The sequence below is a fragment of the Balearica regulorum genome, chromosome 19 (genome assembly GCF_011004875.1).
Source record: "Balearica regulorum gibbericeps isolate bBalReg1 chromosome 19, bBalReg1.pri, whole genome shotgun sequence".
Taxonomy (NCBI): Eukaryota; Metazoa; Chordata; class Aves; order Gruiformes; family Gruidae; genus Balearica; species Balearica regulorum.
This window is the reverse complement of record NC_046202.1, coordinates 4,094,318-4,111,052: the sequence shown is the minus strand read 5'-3', so window position 1 is coordinate 4,111,052 and position 16,735 is coordinate 4,094,318. Positions and strand designations below refer to the sequence as shown.

Below are 16,735 nucleotides of genomic sequence, written 5' to 3'. Positions count from 1 at the left end.
CTGACAGTTCCACCTCCATTTTAGTACAGGATTTTATTCCCTCCTGAGTCACTGGACTAGTATTCTGCCAAGGGTGGGGGGAAGAAGAAATACTACTATTGCACTGCTGAGCTGACTATTTTCATTCCTATATATAATGCATATGGTATGCACATATATTTTAAAAGACAGCTTCATCCCTCCTCTTGGACACCATCCATAATTATGTCTCTTTACCTGCTGAAGAATAAAGAAGTGATAAACACAGTTGCTCTGCTCAACACTTTACCTCATGGTCTAGGCTCATTTGATCATCCAGGCTTTTCACCACACTGAAGCTGAGATCACGATGGTTGTTTTCATTCTTACTCTTACTCGTCTCATGAAAGCATTTCCACTTTTCATTGTGAATTGCCTCCATTTCCTTTGCTGTCTTTGAAACAGCTTGGAAACTGTCTCCACCCAATGCTCCTTGTGCCTGACATGTTGTCAGTGGTGGAATATAGTCTCTTGATGGTGGACCTATAGCTTTCCATAAAAAAGTATTTACTCCAGAAAAAGGGTTATTGGTATTCTGGGAAGTATCAGATCTATTCCAGGGTCCTTCTTGAAAAATTTGCTTAGGAAGTTGATTCATTCTGATTTCCTGGAGCAGCTTCTTTTGTTTTTCAGTGGCCTCTAATTTGTCCAGTTTCTCCTCTGTTCTACACAGGGAATCTGCTGCCTGCTGTAACATGCTTTGAACAATCTTTAAATTAAGGACACATTTGCTTATGTGCTGCTCGTTTTGGGACAGACTACTTATTCTTCTCCCAGCATCTCCTCTCACCTGTGCCAGCATGCATAGGTCAGAGGCCTCACTTATCCTCTCCTCCTCTTCTGTAGTATACTCTACACTCGATTCTGAAAAGCCACCTTCCTCATAAACTGGCTTTTCCTCACAGTGGACTCCAAGGGATGCATATAGGTCTCTGAGGGTAGCCTTATCTCCTTCCTTTTGCTGCCTTTTTTCATCCTTTAGAGTTTGACCTAATCTAGCTCCTTCTTCCAGGAAGTCTTCATGAAGTTCTGGATAACTGGCAAAGATTTCATTGATTTCAAAGCTACAGAGGCTGTCATCCACATCACTGACGGTCATCTGGAGTTCAGAAGTTACATCATGATTTTTGTCCTGCCCAACCGCCTGTAGACTCATTGATGCCTCTTGGTCCACTAAAGCACAATTCTCCTCAGAAAAATTAGAGTATCTTGGGGCAGTGGAGAGGTCTGAAAAATTTGATTTCAAGTGTTAACACCATTTCTCCAGATGTCCAAACACACTGCTTTCGTACGTTTAGGAGTTAACGGCTTTTAGAGCTTACATGAGCAGCATTTAACACCTCTGCTGAAAACAGTGCGCCAGAACTTCAAATATTAACCAGGCTCAGAGTCTTGAGTTTACATTAACAATTAGGATAGTAGCTAGAATCCAAAGCTAACTGCTTTCTATTTTCAAACTATGTCATAAACTCTGTAAGTGCTCACATTTTAAATAATTATATTAGAACTTTGTGGACTGAGGAACATGCGAAGTGAAGGACACATGAGATCTTGCTAGAAAAAACTCACCAGCCTCAGTTATCTCTTTTCCCTGCAATTCCTGTGTTCTCTTCTGGTAGCTAAAAGCTGATGCCAAACAGATGTTCACATCTGCAAAAACAGCGGGTCTTTGTGCTTTTGACATTTCACCAGCATGACCAGTTCGAGACTTAGTTAAGTCCTGTAATACAAAAACGGAATGAAAGACAACTATATTTGACAGTTCAACGTCTCTACCTTCTCTTTTAAGGTACTTCGCCTCCACGATCAGAAAAGGACACTCAATGTTTAGATTGCCTCCCACCTAGATTTAAGCAGAACAACTTGAATCTGAATGGACACAAAACTCGGCCTTTTTAAAAACATGAAAGGTTACAATCCTGGAGTCACCTTTAAGTCATTTTTCAGTATATATTGAATATCCTGAAGTTTCATGGAGCGGTTCTTCTGTTTAGGTTCTAGCCCTGACTTCATGATACTGTAATAGGGCATAGGAAGTCTGACATCTGCTTCTAATGATTGTCCTGAAATTACGAGCTGTTTAATAACCGAGTCTTCAACACCTTTCCAGGGAGGGGTCTCTGCAAGACACAGACTTTATGTCACAAGCTGTGTATCAATGTTGATGAAAATAAAGAAAAAAGAGAAAAGAATCAGAGATACTGAAGTATTATTATCTGCACATTTCCAAATTTACAACTACTGCCATGAAACAAATGCCAGTCTGGCATCTCCTCCCTGTCTTATTTCAACAGTGGATGCTTTAAAGGGAGCTGACAGCAATCTCTAGAGGACAGTTTCACTGTAAACCACGATCTGGATTCTTCATTACCAAGTAGCTAATAGAGGGTTTAGTTTTTAGGGTAATTGTTTATCCCATTTCACTGTCAAAATAGTCAAAGTCAATACATAATAACAATACATTATCTGTCAGTTATGTTGTTATTACAGATAATATTATGTATCTTAGTGATCAAAAAGATGAAAGCTGCACAGTTTTGTTTTGACATTGCAAAGAGTTAACTGAATGTTTTGCTGTCCTCGTATGAAAAAGGAAGATAAACAGCAGAAAAACACTGTACACAAAATTGTATCTCTCCAATACCAACCATTAATGTCATCCCTTAGTTACGCAATTTTAAATTTTCTGATTACATTTTACCAAAGTTTCCAATAGTCTTTGCTATTGTCATTAACATTTGGGGTTTTGCCTGAAGGGTTCCTTTTCCAAGTGTCCTCTGTATGAGCCATCACAGGAAGGTTTTCTCCACTCACACAGGAGAGTTGAACAGACGTTTGGGGGCTGACAGTCTGCGTTGAAAACATTCAGCGGGCTACTCTAGTGACAAAAGCCTAAAAACCTATAGATATACCTGTCAAGGCCTCCTGCATTACTGTACAGAAGCTATAAATATCTGATTTGACTGTGACAACCTTTTCAAGGATTACTTCAGGAGAGCACCATCTGTACAGCTGGACTGGGACAGGAATACGTGTCAGATCACTGTGTTCTCCACCATCTTTGCTGTATAAAGGGAAAAAAAGTTGTAAATTGGAACATACAGCATACTCAACCAGAAAGTATATCTTTTGGAATTATGCACCTGAGTTTGGTATATCTGCTTTTAGTTTAATTACCTAAAAAGTCCAGTAGACTTGCAAACAAAAATGTGTAATATTTTCACACCAATAAATGTATTTTGTCACATTACATCAAAGACTTTCTGGTGAAAGTAACATCTCCTTTAACAAGTTTACACTCAAAAAGAAATCAGAGAAAGTTGAAAATTTCCCAATAGGAATTTTACAAACAACTCTTCAGTTCTGGCCAGCCTTCTCTGACCACGCACAAAATACACAAGGTGCCTGTCAACATTTATTCTGCAATGTATGCATATATCTAGACGATAACTTCCTCCTCACATTTAACTATAGGGGTTTTTTGTTATTCATTTCACGGTAAGCTGTATCTGTACCTCTAAGAAATAGCCAAGATTTATTAATAAATTGAGTTTGCAAGGAGGTTAGGAAGTATCTTTGCTTCTTTCAGGACATTTCCATCAGCAAATTTCTGTTTATTATCAATTTTACTCTCTTTCTTTACAGTCTAACCAGCCATTCACTTCCTTTCTAATCAGACTGCAGTACAGGAAAGAAGTAAAAAATGTACGTAAGTAATAATTTACTCAGAAGAAATGAATGGTTTCCCTCATAAAAGAAACACTCTTTTTGTCACTGGTGGCACTTAATTACTACCAGTTCAACAAGGTGTGGAATCTTCAACCATTTCAGGTAAGCCTTCACATGTACAAGTTCAGTGTAACATGAGGAGACTTAAATTATTTCCAGCCCAGCAGCAGAATTAGTGGCTCAGAGAAGAACTTAATCTCTGTTCTGTAAGATTAGGTTCTATTTCTTTAGAATGGTATTTTTATACTCCAGTAAAGAGCTGCTTCTCTTACTAGTTTCTATTTTCAGATACTTACAACACAGAAACTAAGCCCACCTGAAACCTGCTGTACTGCCTGTGGCAAAGTTAACATACCTGAGCAGTAATAACTTGGAGTTCTTTACTCCTGTAACTCTGTTGCCTGACTCAGGCAGGAGTCCCCAGTCATCAAGAGGGGCACTTCAGCAGAATTTAGCACTAAATTTGACTTTGTGTTTGTCCTTTTCACAGAAACAGTGAGGAAGTTCTTTACCTCTCTATCATGTATTCCAAGTTGCACAGCTTTGCCTCACCAGAAGAAACAATTTGAATAGCATAGGAGGTAACCGAACGGTGGATAAATCCACGGGAGTGTAGAAAACGCAAAGCATCGTTAATTTGAAGTAGCACATGCAAAATTGTCTCCATGTGCAGTACTGGGAATTCTGTACGCTGAAAAAAACCAGAAGTACCAAGTTTGCATTGTAGGTCTTCAAAGCTTGATGTAGTGAAAAACTATTATTGTACAGAAGAAGGCAAAGAAAGCAAACATGAAACACACTGTAGTAAAAGTCAAACAAATTGCACTTGCTAAATAATGCTCATTCTCAATACCAAACCAACTAATAATACCTTAAACAGTAATTAAAGAAAAAAAAAAAGATATTGACTATGCCAAAATTCACTCTTAAGCAGAATCAACTCTTAGAATGTCTTGCTTTTGACTTCAATTTCACCAGTAACTTAGATATCTGCATTAACAATTAAAAAATAAAATAACAACTCACTTAACTGCAAAAAAGGAAAAAACATTAAATGACAAAAATAAAATACAGATCAGTTGATTTAAAAAAAAAAATAAAAAAAGAACCAGAACAGAGTTCAAGCTTTACTTTTCTATACAGGCAGTTTGCAATGTACTACATGCAAATATTCAAGGGCAAAAGCTGGTCTCGCCATATTTGCAGTATACAACCACATGCAGAAGACTGAAAGTTCAACTGAATTTAACAGCAGCCATTTAAAGACTGACAAAAAACAAGAACATCAATGCAATTGCACCTAAACAGTAACTGAAGTATTTGCCAGTTACAAACTTCACCAGCTTACACAGAGTATCTGATACTGTGCAGTGAAACAGAAACCCGGATACACAGACCGATGATCTTGTCGTCTTGTTCTTTGAGTAAAGATGGTACAGGTAGATACTAAACGTCTTCCTTTCAATTAATTACTATTTAAAAAACAAGTATTCCAATTACCCTTTCATGAAGGATGCTGTACAGAGAACCAAAGTTAACCCTTTCATATACTAAGCGGGTTTTCTCCAAGTCACTAGACAGACAAACAGACATCAACTGTAGCAAATGAGGATGACGGAGCTTGCTGCAAAGGGAGAGGGGAAAAAAAAAATTGTAAGGCAAATCTGAGATTAAAAGAGAAAGAGTCCTGGCCTTCTAGGCCTTGTTACCAATACAATGCAAATGCTTCTAATTTATCATTAAAATACCCAAAATTTTACAAGAACCGTAGATTAGGACACATTTAGGAAACAGTTTTACTGTTGCATACAGGAGAATCTATAAATAAGCCATCCAGAAAGTGTGCAATGAAGCATCCAGATAGATGAGAAGAGAGTATCATCTTCTCCTGTATTATCCACTGGGGAGCAAAGGGAGTGGGAAGAGACAGCAGAAGAGACTGACCTGTAATTCTCATTTGGAAAGAAAGCCCAACCACAGCCTGACAGGGCTCCTGAGGTTAATCGCATTTCCTCGCATCACTGGATATAGCCAAACCACATTCCTTCTTACCTACTATGTTCTTGCTCTGCGATGAGAAGATCAGCTAAGCGTAGTTTACAACAGTTCTGATGGGGCTCAAAGCTGAGTTCCTTCACTGTAACTCTGCTGCCTCCCCACATTAAGCTACAAGGAGGAGAGGAGGAGGAATTTCTGCAAGATGCTTTCTGCAGTATTTTTTCCAGTCACAGGATTACTTACAAATAATTTTGTAATTCTGAAATGCTCTGGTGCTGTCTCCTACTGTTAGTAACATTACTTTGATGATCCTGGCTATAGCATATACTCTTTCAAATTGACAATAAATTTTCATGCTGTTAAAGACTGGATGTAGCAGGACAGGTTTGCTGTCCAAGACACTACCCTTCCATGACCCAAAGTAAAGAACAAGGACACTCTAAAACTCCTTTCACTAGAGGCCATCAGCCCACTGTGATACAAGCCAGAGCCTTGGGAAGATCACTAATTTGTCAATTCTCTGGATGCCTCTGAGGCACAACTACGTGCTACACAATACAAAAGATTTAAAAAAAAAAAAAAAAAAGGCTCAGACTGCTACTCTCATTTCACCATAGGTTGAGCGAGCGGGCTACCGACGTACATATACAGACATCTGAGGTCTGACCCAAGAATAAAAGGACTAAACACTGAACAACACAATCTGTGCAACCCCAGCACAAAAGGAATCAGTACCGAAACATTACTATCAATGAACAACCACAACTGGGTAAACATTGCTGGAAAGGACAAGAGCAACCTACAGATATCAAGACGGTCTAAAGAAGATATTCATCAGTGGACTGCAGAAAACAAGTTGCAAGCAAGAAGCAGTGGATGAACATAGAATAGACAAGGAAAACTCTCCAAAGTATTTGGTACAACAACTTAATAGTAACTGATACACACTAAGAGAGGCTAAAATCCCTTGGATTCCACTCACTTTGTCATGATCATGTATGGTCCAACGTGGTAAGAAAACATCGGTTCATCATCTGCCTGAACCACCTCTTTTTCCCCAATAATAGGGAGAGATGCCAAGTACCCGAGATGCCCGCTGCCTGCAAGATAAAACTGACACAACACCAGGGCATAACCAAAAGGAATACGCAACCATTCCCAAGATCCATCACATCTGCCGCAAGCTTACTAAAAACTTGAGCGCAATCACTTCGATGGGAGCATCAGTCAAAGCGTAAAAATGAAACGCTAAGATATCTCTGCCAAAAACTTAACTTTCTAGCGAAGCTGAAATAGGGAAAGCAGGAACAGTCACTAAGAACTCCCACAGGTGACTTTAACAGGAGAGTTTCTATTGCCTGTTCCAAAACAGCTTCCTCTGATAGGTTCTGCTAACGAGTAAAGGAATATTTGTGCTCTCCACAGGTTTTTTCCACCATTTCACTAGAAATAAGAACACACTAAAAAGTAAAAATAACGCAGGTGGGCTAATTACTGTGAAGAATACCTGACTCAAAAACTGTACTAGTATCATTAGAAAACCATTATCCATAGCATCTTACCTTCCCAAAACCAAAGCTGTAAATGTTCTTGGCTGCATTAGCTCCACCTTTTAGAAATCTACTCAGGGGACTGTCAACATTTCTAAGTATGAAAAACATAAACAGTAAGAGTAATTAATATGGCAAAGCTTTGAGTAAAATACAAAAAAGGAGAAAGACAGAAATGCAGAAATTCTGCAACAGTCATGTATTTCAAATGTTGCATTAGACTGGTCCCACACAAAAAGTGTAATGTTGATGCTGAAATTCCAAATTATTGTGCAACTCTTAAACTATTTAGATACACTGTCATGATATGTATTTATTTAAAGCAAGATAACCAATTTAAAAAAAACCCATGTATTTACAGGCATCCTGCATCACTTTTTGTTCAGAAGCGTGTGTTTTTCCTAACACGTCTGAGACAAAAGCTCTTGAAATCGTTGGAAACACACCCCCCCAAAAGATTTACAATGACCTTAAAAGGTCAAGAAACAAGCTACTTCATGTTAGCACCATTTTAATACTATTAAAATCCAGTATTTCATATTGCCAATTTCAAGAGTATCTCTTGATAGACAGATATTTACAACTATCAAAATTCTATTTGGAACTCTCACAACAGAATTAAATGGTATCATCACTCAACACACGCTGGTTTTAAATCTGATATTGTCAAAAAGAAAGAAGAACACATTAATTTTAGGATAACAGAATATGGAAGTAGAAGTCCTTGTAGCTCAGTCCCTCAGTACTGGAGAATATATTCTTACCCTTGAACAAGGCCACCAAACCTAGACAGGCTGCAGACCAGCGCTTTTGATGAACCAACCTTCCTGAGTAGATCAGAGGGAAAATTTTGAATGGCAGCCTGCATGTGGAATGTACAACGCTGTATAAACTCCAGCATCTGGAGAGGAGGGGAAAGGGAAAAACAACAACAAATTACTTCAGAACTGTAAGATCAACCATTTTAAATTAATAGATCATGACTACTGAAAAAATAACTAGTTACTTGCAATATTTAAATAGGCATTTCAGGAAATGGATACACAGAAAAACTTGAAGAAAAACAATTACATGAAAAAGTAAGAGAAAGCTTACTCCAAACACTAGATGACTAACTTTCAAGACATTCATCCACTGAAAAATGTAGTATCAGGTTTCTTTTTAAGAGGAGCATTGTAATAACAGGAAAGAGGAATATTATGAGTTTCAAATCAATCTTGCAGTCATGAATAAGTTACCATTTTGCTGCCATGCCAGCAGAAATGACACATTTGCTGACACTGTTCATGCTCAGACTGAGATGCACTTGAAAACTACTTCAGGTTTACTCCTGAATTGCACGTACATGCAAATAAACTACATACATCAGGGATCAAAAATAAGGCCCTGTCATTCTCCTCACTGCACACTTACACGTAACACACAAGTTACGTGTCCTAACAAGTAACAGGCATGCCCCTGCACCTGAGCAAAACCTTAGTTAAATAATCTGAATCATGAGGACTTCAAAATACCATTACTGACATTGAAAAATAATGTTAAATAATTATCTAACACGTAAAAGCCAAGAACTTCTCCCTGGAACGTTGCAGTTTTTTCACTGTAAGATGAAGAGGTGAGCATGTATCTAGCACATATTCACCACATATTACACACACATACCTGAGCACTGCTTTCTTTCCCAGCTGACATAGCCCAGTACTGTGGACTTTTTCCGTCTTTATCATGTACTCTCAGATCACCTCCTTCATCCAATAACTTGCTAAGAATCCACTGATTTCCTGAGAACGCAGCTGCGTGGACTGGAGTGCTTCCATCATAACAGCGACTGAAGAACATTAAAGCAGAAATGTTTCGACCTACCCGTACTACGCTCAGCCAGCTGTGCTTCTGGGAAAAAAGCAGCGTAACTTTATGTACCTCCAAACAACAATATACACCATGAAATAAGGAAAATCATCCACCTGCTTACCTCTGAGGATCTTCGGCTAAAATAGCAACATGCATCTGAAGAACTGCTTCATTTATGTGCAGTGAAGACTTGTGTATTACATAGACTAAAACCACTAAAGATTAAACATTAATTTCAATATAACAAAAAAATAATTATTTTTATACTTAACTGATTAGCATCTGAGCCATAATCCAACAGCACATCCACTATTTTACTGAGACCTAGCAAAGCAGCAGTGAAGAGAGAAGTTTGGCCCATGGAATTCACAGCATCAACAAAGACACCTGCAAGAAAACAAAAGATTACGAGGCAAAGTACCTGTTCCCCACTCTGCATAAAAAGCAACAGTTCATTATCATTGAAACTGACTGCAATATTCTGAGATACTGGAAATAGTACCACAATGATAGTGACAGAAATTGAAAGAAGAGCAAATGACTTTCCTTGTAACTTTCTGTACATACCATGCAGCGCTTACACACAACATTTTCAAAAAAAGAATGTGTAACTGTCAGAGGCAAAGCATTAACCTGGATAAGCAGAGATAACACCGGAGGATCGCATTAATGAAATCAATTCCTCTGAAGTAAGAGTTAAAAGAATATTTTATTCAAAAAAATATACTACATTAAAAAAGGTGGCTTAGGGGGATACAGGTGTGAAGCCACAGCTCCGTGTTGACTTCAAGCTTTAACACCAAAAGCAATCTGTTTTTGGAACCACAGGGGAAAAAAAAAGGGGCCACAAACCACTCAGCCCGTGCTCTCTCCCTCCCGCCCCTTCCACGAAGGAAGGCCGGGAACGGTCATCAATGGCGGGCGGCTCCTGCCCAGGCAGCACCGCCCGCCCGCTTCGCGCTCAGGAGAGAACACCTCGCTCCTCCTCGTGGCTTGTGACGCCGTTCAGGTGAGATCACTCTCCTCTAGTGACCAACTACAGAAATGATCCCTGAAAGTATAGTCTTGACCCACATCCCCCCCAACCCCACGCCCCACACGCACGCACTCCCCTACAGCACACGGCCACCCCACCCGCACCCACCCAACAGACCACCCACGCCCTCCACGACACACCGCCCAACCACCGCCACCGACCAAACGCGCCCCGCGACACACGGTCCCGCTCCGGGACCCACGGGACGGCCGCGCGGGGCCCCACTCCGCGACGCGCCCCCTCATTTGCATCCGCGACATCACACGCCCAATCACACGCGACGCTCTCACCTACGCTCCGCCCCTGCTCCCCGCACTCCGCGACGCGCCCCCTCATTTGCATCCGCGCCCTCACACGCCCAATCACACGCGACGCTCCGCCCCCGCTGCCCGTGACGCCGCAGCCGCCCTCAGGCCGCCTCCGCCCCCCCACGTCCCGCTCCGCAGAGCCAGGGCTCCGCACACAAAACGCACAACAGGCCCAGGCACCAACACCCGGCAGCGCTGCGCGACTCCTGCCGCTCCTCTGCGCGGCATGCATCGGCTTCCGGGGGCTACCGAGGCCCTACGCTCCCAGGCGCACTCTCACCCGCAGGGCGCCACCTTAACTGACGCTGTCCTTTACAGCTCTGGATTCAGCCTGACTACCGGCGACATCCACGCCGTCGCGTCAACGTAATACCCGCCAGCTTCTCCCGCTCCCTAACCCCAGCAGACACCCTGCGGCCCCAGGATCCAACCCGACGGGTCCCATCTGCCGCGGCACAAAGGGCACAGCAGCAAACAGTTTCTCCCTGACCCCATCAGACCCTCATCAAAGGTTTACCCTGCTCCAGGTCTAGCCCGAGCGACACACGCTCCCACAAGGTGTCGCAACAAGTGAACCCCAAACAGTTTCACCCCAGCCTTTTGTCACTCTCCCACCAACACTGCTCGTCCAAAACAACCCACCAGAACCCACTACGTCACCCTGCCCTACGCTAACAGACGGCTCCAGAACACCACCCATCACTGAACTTGCGCACCCAGCCACAAACAAACTCCCCAAGCATTTCTTTGCACCGAACAACCCCACCCCTCCGGACGGACACTAAATCCTAAACCCGTACGGCTGCTTCCCCCTGCCCTGCCTGGGGAATACACACGCTGTCACTGCCATCGAAAAGCCACCCAGGGGCAGCCTCTGTGTCCCACCGGGCCAGGCTGATTCGCCAGGGAAGCTGCCCGGCCACAACCCCCCCACTGCTCCCCACCCCAACTGTCTTTGGAACCGCAGGAATAAAAAAAAGGGGCCACAAACCACTCAGCCCGTGCTCTCTCCCTCCCGCCCCTTCCACGAAGGAAGGCCGGGAACGGTCATCAATGGCGGGCGGCTCCTGCCCAGGCAGCACCGCCCGCCCGCTTCGCGCTCAGGAGAGAACACCTCGCTCCTCCTCGTGGCTTGTGACGCCGTTCAGGTGAGATCACTCTCCTCTAGTGACCAACTACAGAAATGATCCCTGAAAGTATAGTCTTGACCCACATCCCCCCCAACCCCACGCCCCACACGCACGCACTCCCCTACAGCACACGGCCACCCCACCCGCACCCACCCAACAGACCACCCACGCCCTCCACGACACACCGCCCAACCACCGCCACCGACCAAACGCGCCCCGCGACACACGGTCCCGCTCCGGGACCCACGGGACGGCCGCGCGGGGCCCCACTCCGCGACGCGCCCCCTCATTTGCATCCGCGACATCACACGCCCAATCACACGCGACGCTCTCACCTACGCTCCGCCCCCGCTCCCCGCACTCCGCGACGCGTCCCCTCATTTGCATCCGCGACATCACACGCCCAATCACACGCGACGCTCCGCCCCCGCTGCCCGTGACGCCGCAGCCGCCCTCAGGCCGCCTCCGCCCGCCCACGTCCCGCTCCGCAGAGCCAGGGCTCCGCACACAAAACGCCCGGCGCCGGGGTACGGTACACCCACCCCAGCCTGGGCTGGCTAACTGCGATGCCACCAACTCGCTCCTTTCCGGGAGCAGACATCGGACCCTGGTGGTAGCACAGCACAGCACAGCACATCCAGGGCTGGGGTGGCTGCAGCTCTGTCAGCTACTGACGAGGAACATCACCTTTCAAATGCTAATTTCTAGAGTCCGAAGACACTCCCGATCCCAGGCACTGCAGAGCCACAGACAAGTTTCAGCTAATATAAAAGCCTACGCTTTCTTCAAAGTCACCCAGAGGTTATGACAAACCTCCTCTTGACAATTGTTAGGAAAATCTCATTTCCTTAGTAGCGTACCAATTAGGCTTTCTAGTATGAAATCATATGAACTTTTCAAAGATATATGATGGCATACAGCATAGGCATGGTTGAGTGAGCATGACTAAAGGACCCCGGCTCATTGCAAGGACAGCCCCCACCCTGAGGATGAGGACCTTTGTTTCTCGGAACCTTAAAAGCTGCCCAGGAAGAACAGAAGATACCCCTGGACTACCACGATGAGGCCAGCCCCCCACCCCCTCCAACACTTCTGTGAAACCCTCCCATTATTTGGCATCATACATAAGTAACTGCAACAAGAGTGACTCTCTGGATGCCGACATCCAGAAAGAAGTAAATGGATAGTGACACCATAGAATTAGAGTTCCTTTGCAAGACAGTAGCGTGTGTGTCTGTTAAGTAGTGACTGGTCAAATCATCTCGTACCTGAATGCCTGAAAGGTGCAAGAACCATATGTAAAACCACATCCAGGGTGCCCCAGTTGGAATGGGACACCTCATGCACCTGAATAGAGAATTACTGTTATAATTCTATACCTTCCATCCCAACCTCTCCTGAGACACGCAAGCCAGTTGCAAAGTTTTCATGACACAATACAAGAGACAGCCCTCTCACCCTGCGCTCCTTCCACCGACGCCACCAGAGGAGAAGGTGCCCAGGCACCAGCGCCAAGCAGCGTCACAGGACTCTGGCTGCTGCTGCTGCAAAGGGGATGCATCGGCACCACATTGCCCAACACAACAGAGCTTCCAAGCATTTCTTTGCACCGAACAACCCCACCCCTCCGGACGGACACTAAATCCTAAACCCGTACGGCTGCTTCCCCCTGCCCTGCCTGGGGAATACACACGCTGTCACTGCCATCGAAAAGCCACCCAGGGGCAGCCTCTGTGTCCCACTGCGCCAGGCTGATTCGCCAGGGAAGCTGCCCGGCCACAACCCCCCCACTGCTCCCCACCCCAACTGTCTTTGGAACCGCAGGGAAAAAAAAAAAAACGGCCACAAACCACTCAGCCCGTGCTCTCTCCCTCCCGCCCCTTCCACGAAGGAAGGCCGGGAACGGTCATCAATGGCGGGCGGCTCCTGCCCAGGCAGCACCGCCCGCCCGCTTCGCGCTCAGGAGAGAACACCTCGCTCCTCCTCGTGGCTTGTGACGCCGTTCAGGTGAGATCACTCTCCTCTAGTGACCAACTACAGAAATGATCCCTGAAAGTATAGTCTTGACCCACATCCCCCCCAACCCCACGCCCCACACGCACGCACTCCCCTACAGCACACGGCCACCCCACCCGCACCCACCCAACAGACCACCCACGCCCTCCACGACACACCGCCCAACCACCGCCACCGACCAAACGCGCCCCGCGACACACGGTCCCGCTCCGGGACCCACGGGACGGCCGCGCGGGGCCCCACTCCGCGACGCGCCCCCTCATTTGCATCCGCGACATCACACGCCCAATCACACGCGACGCTCTCACCTACGCTCCGCCCCTGCTCCCCGCACTCCGCGACGCGCCCCCTCATTTGCATCCGCGCCCTCACACGCCCAATCACACGCGACGCTCCGCCCCCGCTGCCCGTGACGCCGCAGCCGCCCTCAGGCCGCCTCCGCCCCCCCACGTCCCGCTCCGCAGAGCCAGGGCTCCGCACACAAAACGCACAACAGGCCCAGGCACCAACACCCGGCAGCGCTGCGCGACTCCTGCCGCTCCTCTGCGCGGCATGCATCGGCTTCCGGGGGCTACCGAGGCCCTACGCTCCCAGGCGCACTCTCACCCGCAGGGCGCCACCTTAACTGACGCTGTCCTTTACAGCTCTGGATTCAGCCTGACTACCGGCGACATCCACGCCGTCGCGTCAACGTAATACCCGCCAGCTTCTCCCGCTCCCTAACCCCAGCAGACACCCTGCGGCCCCAGGATCCAACCCGACGGGTCCCATCTGCCGCGGCACAAAGGGCACAGCAGCAAACAGTTTCTCCCTGACCCCATCAGACCCTGCTCCAGGTCTAGCCCGAGCGACACACGCTCCCACAAGGTGTCGCAACAAGTGAACCCCAAACAGTTTCACCCCAGCCTTTTGTCACTCTCCCACCAACACTGCTCGTCCAAAACAACCCACCAGAACCCACTACGTCACCCTGCCCTACGCTAACAGACGGCTCCAGAACACCACCCATCACTGAACTTGCGCACCCAGCCACAAACAAACTCCCCAAGCATTTCTTTGCACCGAACAACCCCACCCCTCCGGACGGACACTAAATCCTAAACCCGTACGGCTGCTTCCCCCTGCCCTGCCTGGGGAATACACACGCTGTCACTGCCATCGAAAAGCCACCCAGGGGCAGCCTCTGTGTCCCACCGGGCCAGGCTGATTCGCCAGGGAAGCTGCCCGGCCACAACCCCCCCACTGCTCCCCACCCCAACTGTCTTTGGAACCGCAAGGAAAAAAAAAAAAAGGGCCACAAACCACTCAGCCCGTGCTCTCTCCCTCCCGCCCCTTCCACGAAGGAAGGCCGGGAACGGTCATCAATGGCGGGCGGCTCCTGCCCAGGCAGCACCGCCCGCCCGCTTCGCGCTCAGGAGAGAACACCTCGCTCCTCCTCGTGGCTTGTGACGCCGTTCAGGTGAGATCACTCTCCTCTAGTGACCAACTACAGAAATGATCCCTGAAAGTATAGTCTTGACCCACATCCCCCCCAACCCCACGCCCCACACGCACGCACTCCCCTACAGCACACGGCCACCCCACCCGCACCCACCCAACAGACCACCCACGCCCTCCACGACACACCGCCCAACCACCGCCACCGACCAAACGCGCCCCGCGACACACGGTCCCGCTCCGGGACCCACGGGACGGCCGCGCGGGGCCCCACTCCGCGACGCGCCCCCTCATTTGCATCCGCGACATCACACGCCCAATCACACGCGACGCTCTCACATAGGCTCCGCCCCGAGCTGCGTAACGGAACCCGCCTGTAGCGCCACCCGCGGGAGCCCAGCACCGTCCCGGCCCCGCGCAGCCCGTCGTTCTGCGCACACCGCCCGCGGGTAGCCTGCCGCCTCTGCTAGAGGGCTGTCACACCTCTAGAACAGCACACGGTATTCGAGTTATTGATTTAAAACCGAAATAGAACTGCATCAAACAATGGGGTTCATTTACAAAACTCCTTGTTCCCATCTAGCTAAATGTTTAGGTGCCTAAAATACCGGTATCTAAACCATACCTGAAGCATTTTGTAATTGGAATTAAACTTAAAATCCCATTTAAAGAGCATATTCCTAAAGTAGCCGTTCAGATTTTTAGTTTTACAATACCTCAACCATTTCCCGATGAGCACCTTTCAATTAAAAGCTTAGTTTTCTTCTTGATTTACTTATTATCATACAACATTTTTTGATTCAATTAGTGCCACTTACAAGAAAAGGCCAACTGTAATTAATTTTGTAAATATATTTCACTCACACAACTGAATTGTACAGAGAACGTGCTATTTTTTTACCACAAATATAAGCATACAGGAAAAAGTAAAATGTTTCTGCTAGTACTTGCCTAAACTTAGCTTTTACCTTTTTTCAGAAGCTTCTTCACTTTCACATAGCTTCCTTGCCTGACAGAGTCATGCAGCTGAGCTTCCAGGGAGTCACCTTTTATACTTCCAAGCTGGACTGGGCAGGGAATCGGGAGAGGGAGAGCACGAGCCATCTTCTTTCCTCAACAGAACTAGAAAAAGGTATGAAATCTAATGAAGCTGCAAAATGCCATAGCTCAAAGATTTCACAAACCTCAGTAGGTGACACAATGAATCATGGCTGCTTCCTCCAGAGCAATTTTGAGGTTGAGGGTGAGGGCGGCTCAGCCCTCCAGTCCCACTGGCTACCTCCCTCTGCCAAAAGCGTGCCCTGAGGAAAGGCCTGCCCACGAGACACACCGCTGAGACACTGTTAGAGGGCAAGGCCTGGCCAAGGGGGAACACAGTCCCAAGGAGGCAAAGGGCGAGGTGACAGCCAGGGGATCGCTGAAACACCCCTCAGGCCTGCCAGGCGCGTAGGCCTCTCTTGACAGGACGAAGGCAGGACAAAGCCAGCACCATTCGGGGGGTCAGGCTGCTCAGGCCCAGCAGCCCTTTGGCTGTTCCTGCCCCTTTCCCACGACTAATACCCCCCACTCCCGCCCCGGACTGCGCGCACCCCCTGTCACAGCCTGTCGCAGCCTGTCGCAGTCTGTCGCAGCCGCCTCATCGCCCACCTCCCGCACGACCGC

General features: G+C 47.1%; 1 protein-coding gene and 4 non-coding genes across 9 annotated transcripts in view; all 5 read right to left on the bottom strand.

Moving 5' to 3' along the window:
• The window catches only part of TEX14 (testis expressed 14, intercellular bridge forming factor), a 33,910-nt gene extending 17,216 nt beyond the window's left edge, over positions 1-16,694 (bottom strand). For 3 of the 5 annotated variants that reach the window (XR_012838359.1, XR_012838360.1, XM_075771373.1), the window contains exons 1-12: positions 9,419-10,285; positions 8,958-9,123; positions 8,060-8,196; positions 7,308-7,389; positions 6,728-6,858; positions 5,800-5,913; positions 5,248-5,371; positions 4,260-4,438; positions 2,931-3,082; positions 1,948-2,138; positions 1,588-1,738; positions 269-1,245 (exon numbers count right to left, since the gene is read on the bottom strand). Coding sequence is in view for 3 of the 5 variants with exons in the window: in XM_075771373.1 (XP_075627488.1) it covers positions 269-1,245; positions 1,588-1,738; positions 1,948-2,138; positions 2,931-3,082; positions 4,260-4,438; positions 5,248-5,371; positions 5,800-5,913; positions 6,728-6,858; positions 7,308-7,389; positions 8,060-8,196; positions 8,958-9,123; positions 9,419-9,711 (2,697 nt within the window). In the remaining 2 variants the exon portion in view is untranslated. Of the gene's footprint in view, positions 1-268; positions 1,246-1,587; positions 1,739-1,947; positions 2,139-2,930; positions 3,083-4,259; positions 4,439-5,247; positions 5,372-5,799; positions 5,914-6,727; positions 6,859-7,307; positions 7,390-8,059; positions 8,197-8,957; positions 9,124-9,418; positions 10,286-16,041; positions 16,196-16,662 lie in introns of those variants that run through there. The other 2 variants (XM_075771372.1, XM_075771374.1) reach the window with 2 other exon arrangements.
• Positions 9,997-10,213, bottom strand: LOC142604602 (small nucleolar RNA U3). The gene has a single exon (XR_012838456.1). It is a non-coding gene; the product is annotated as a small nucleolar RNA U3 (small nucleolar RNA).
• LOC142604601 (small nucleolar RNA U3) lies at positions 11,480-11,696 on the bottom strand. Its single transcript, XR_012838455.1, has one exon. It is a non-coding gene; the product is annotated as a small nucleolar RNA U3 (small nucleolar RNA).
• Positions 13,469-13,685, bottom strand: LOC142604600 (small nucleolar RNA U3). The gene has a single exon (XR_012838454.1). It is a non-coding gene; the product is annotated as a small nucleolar RNA U3 (small nucleolar RNA).
• On the bottom strand, positions 14,937-15,153 carry LOC142604591 (small nucleolar RNA U3). Its single transcript, XR_012838445.1, has one exon. It is a non-coding gene; the product is annotated as a small nucleolar RNA U3 (small nucleolar RNA).
• Positions 16,695-16,735: the final 41 nt, after the last annotated feature.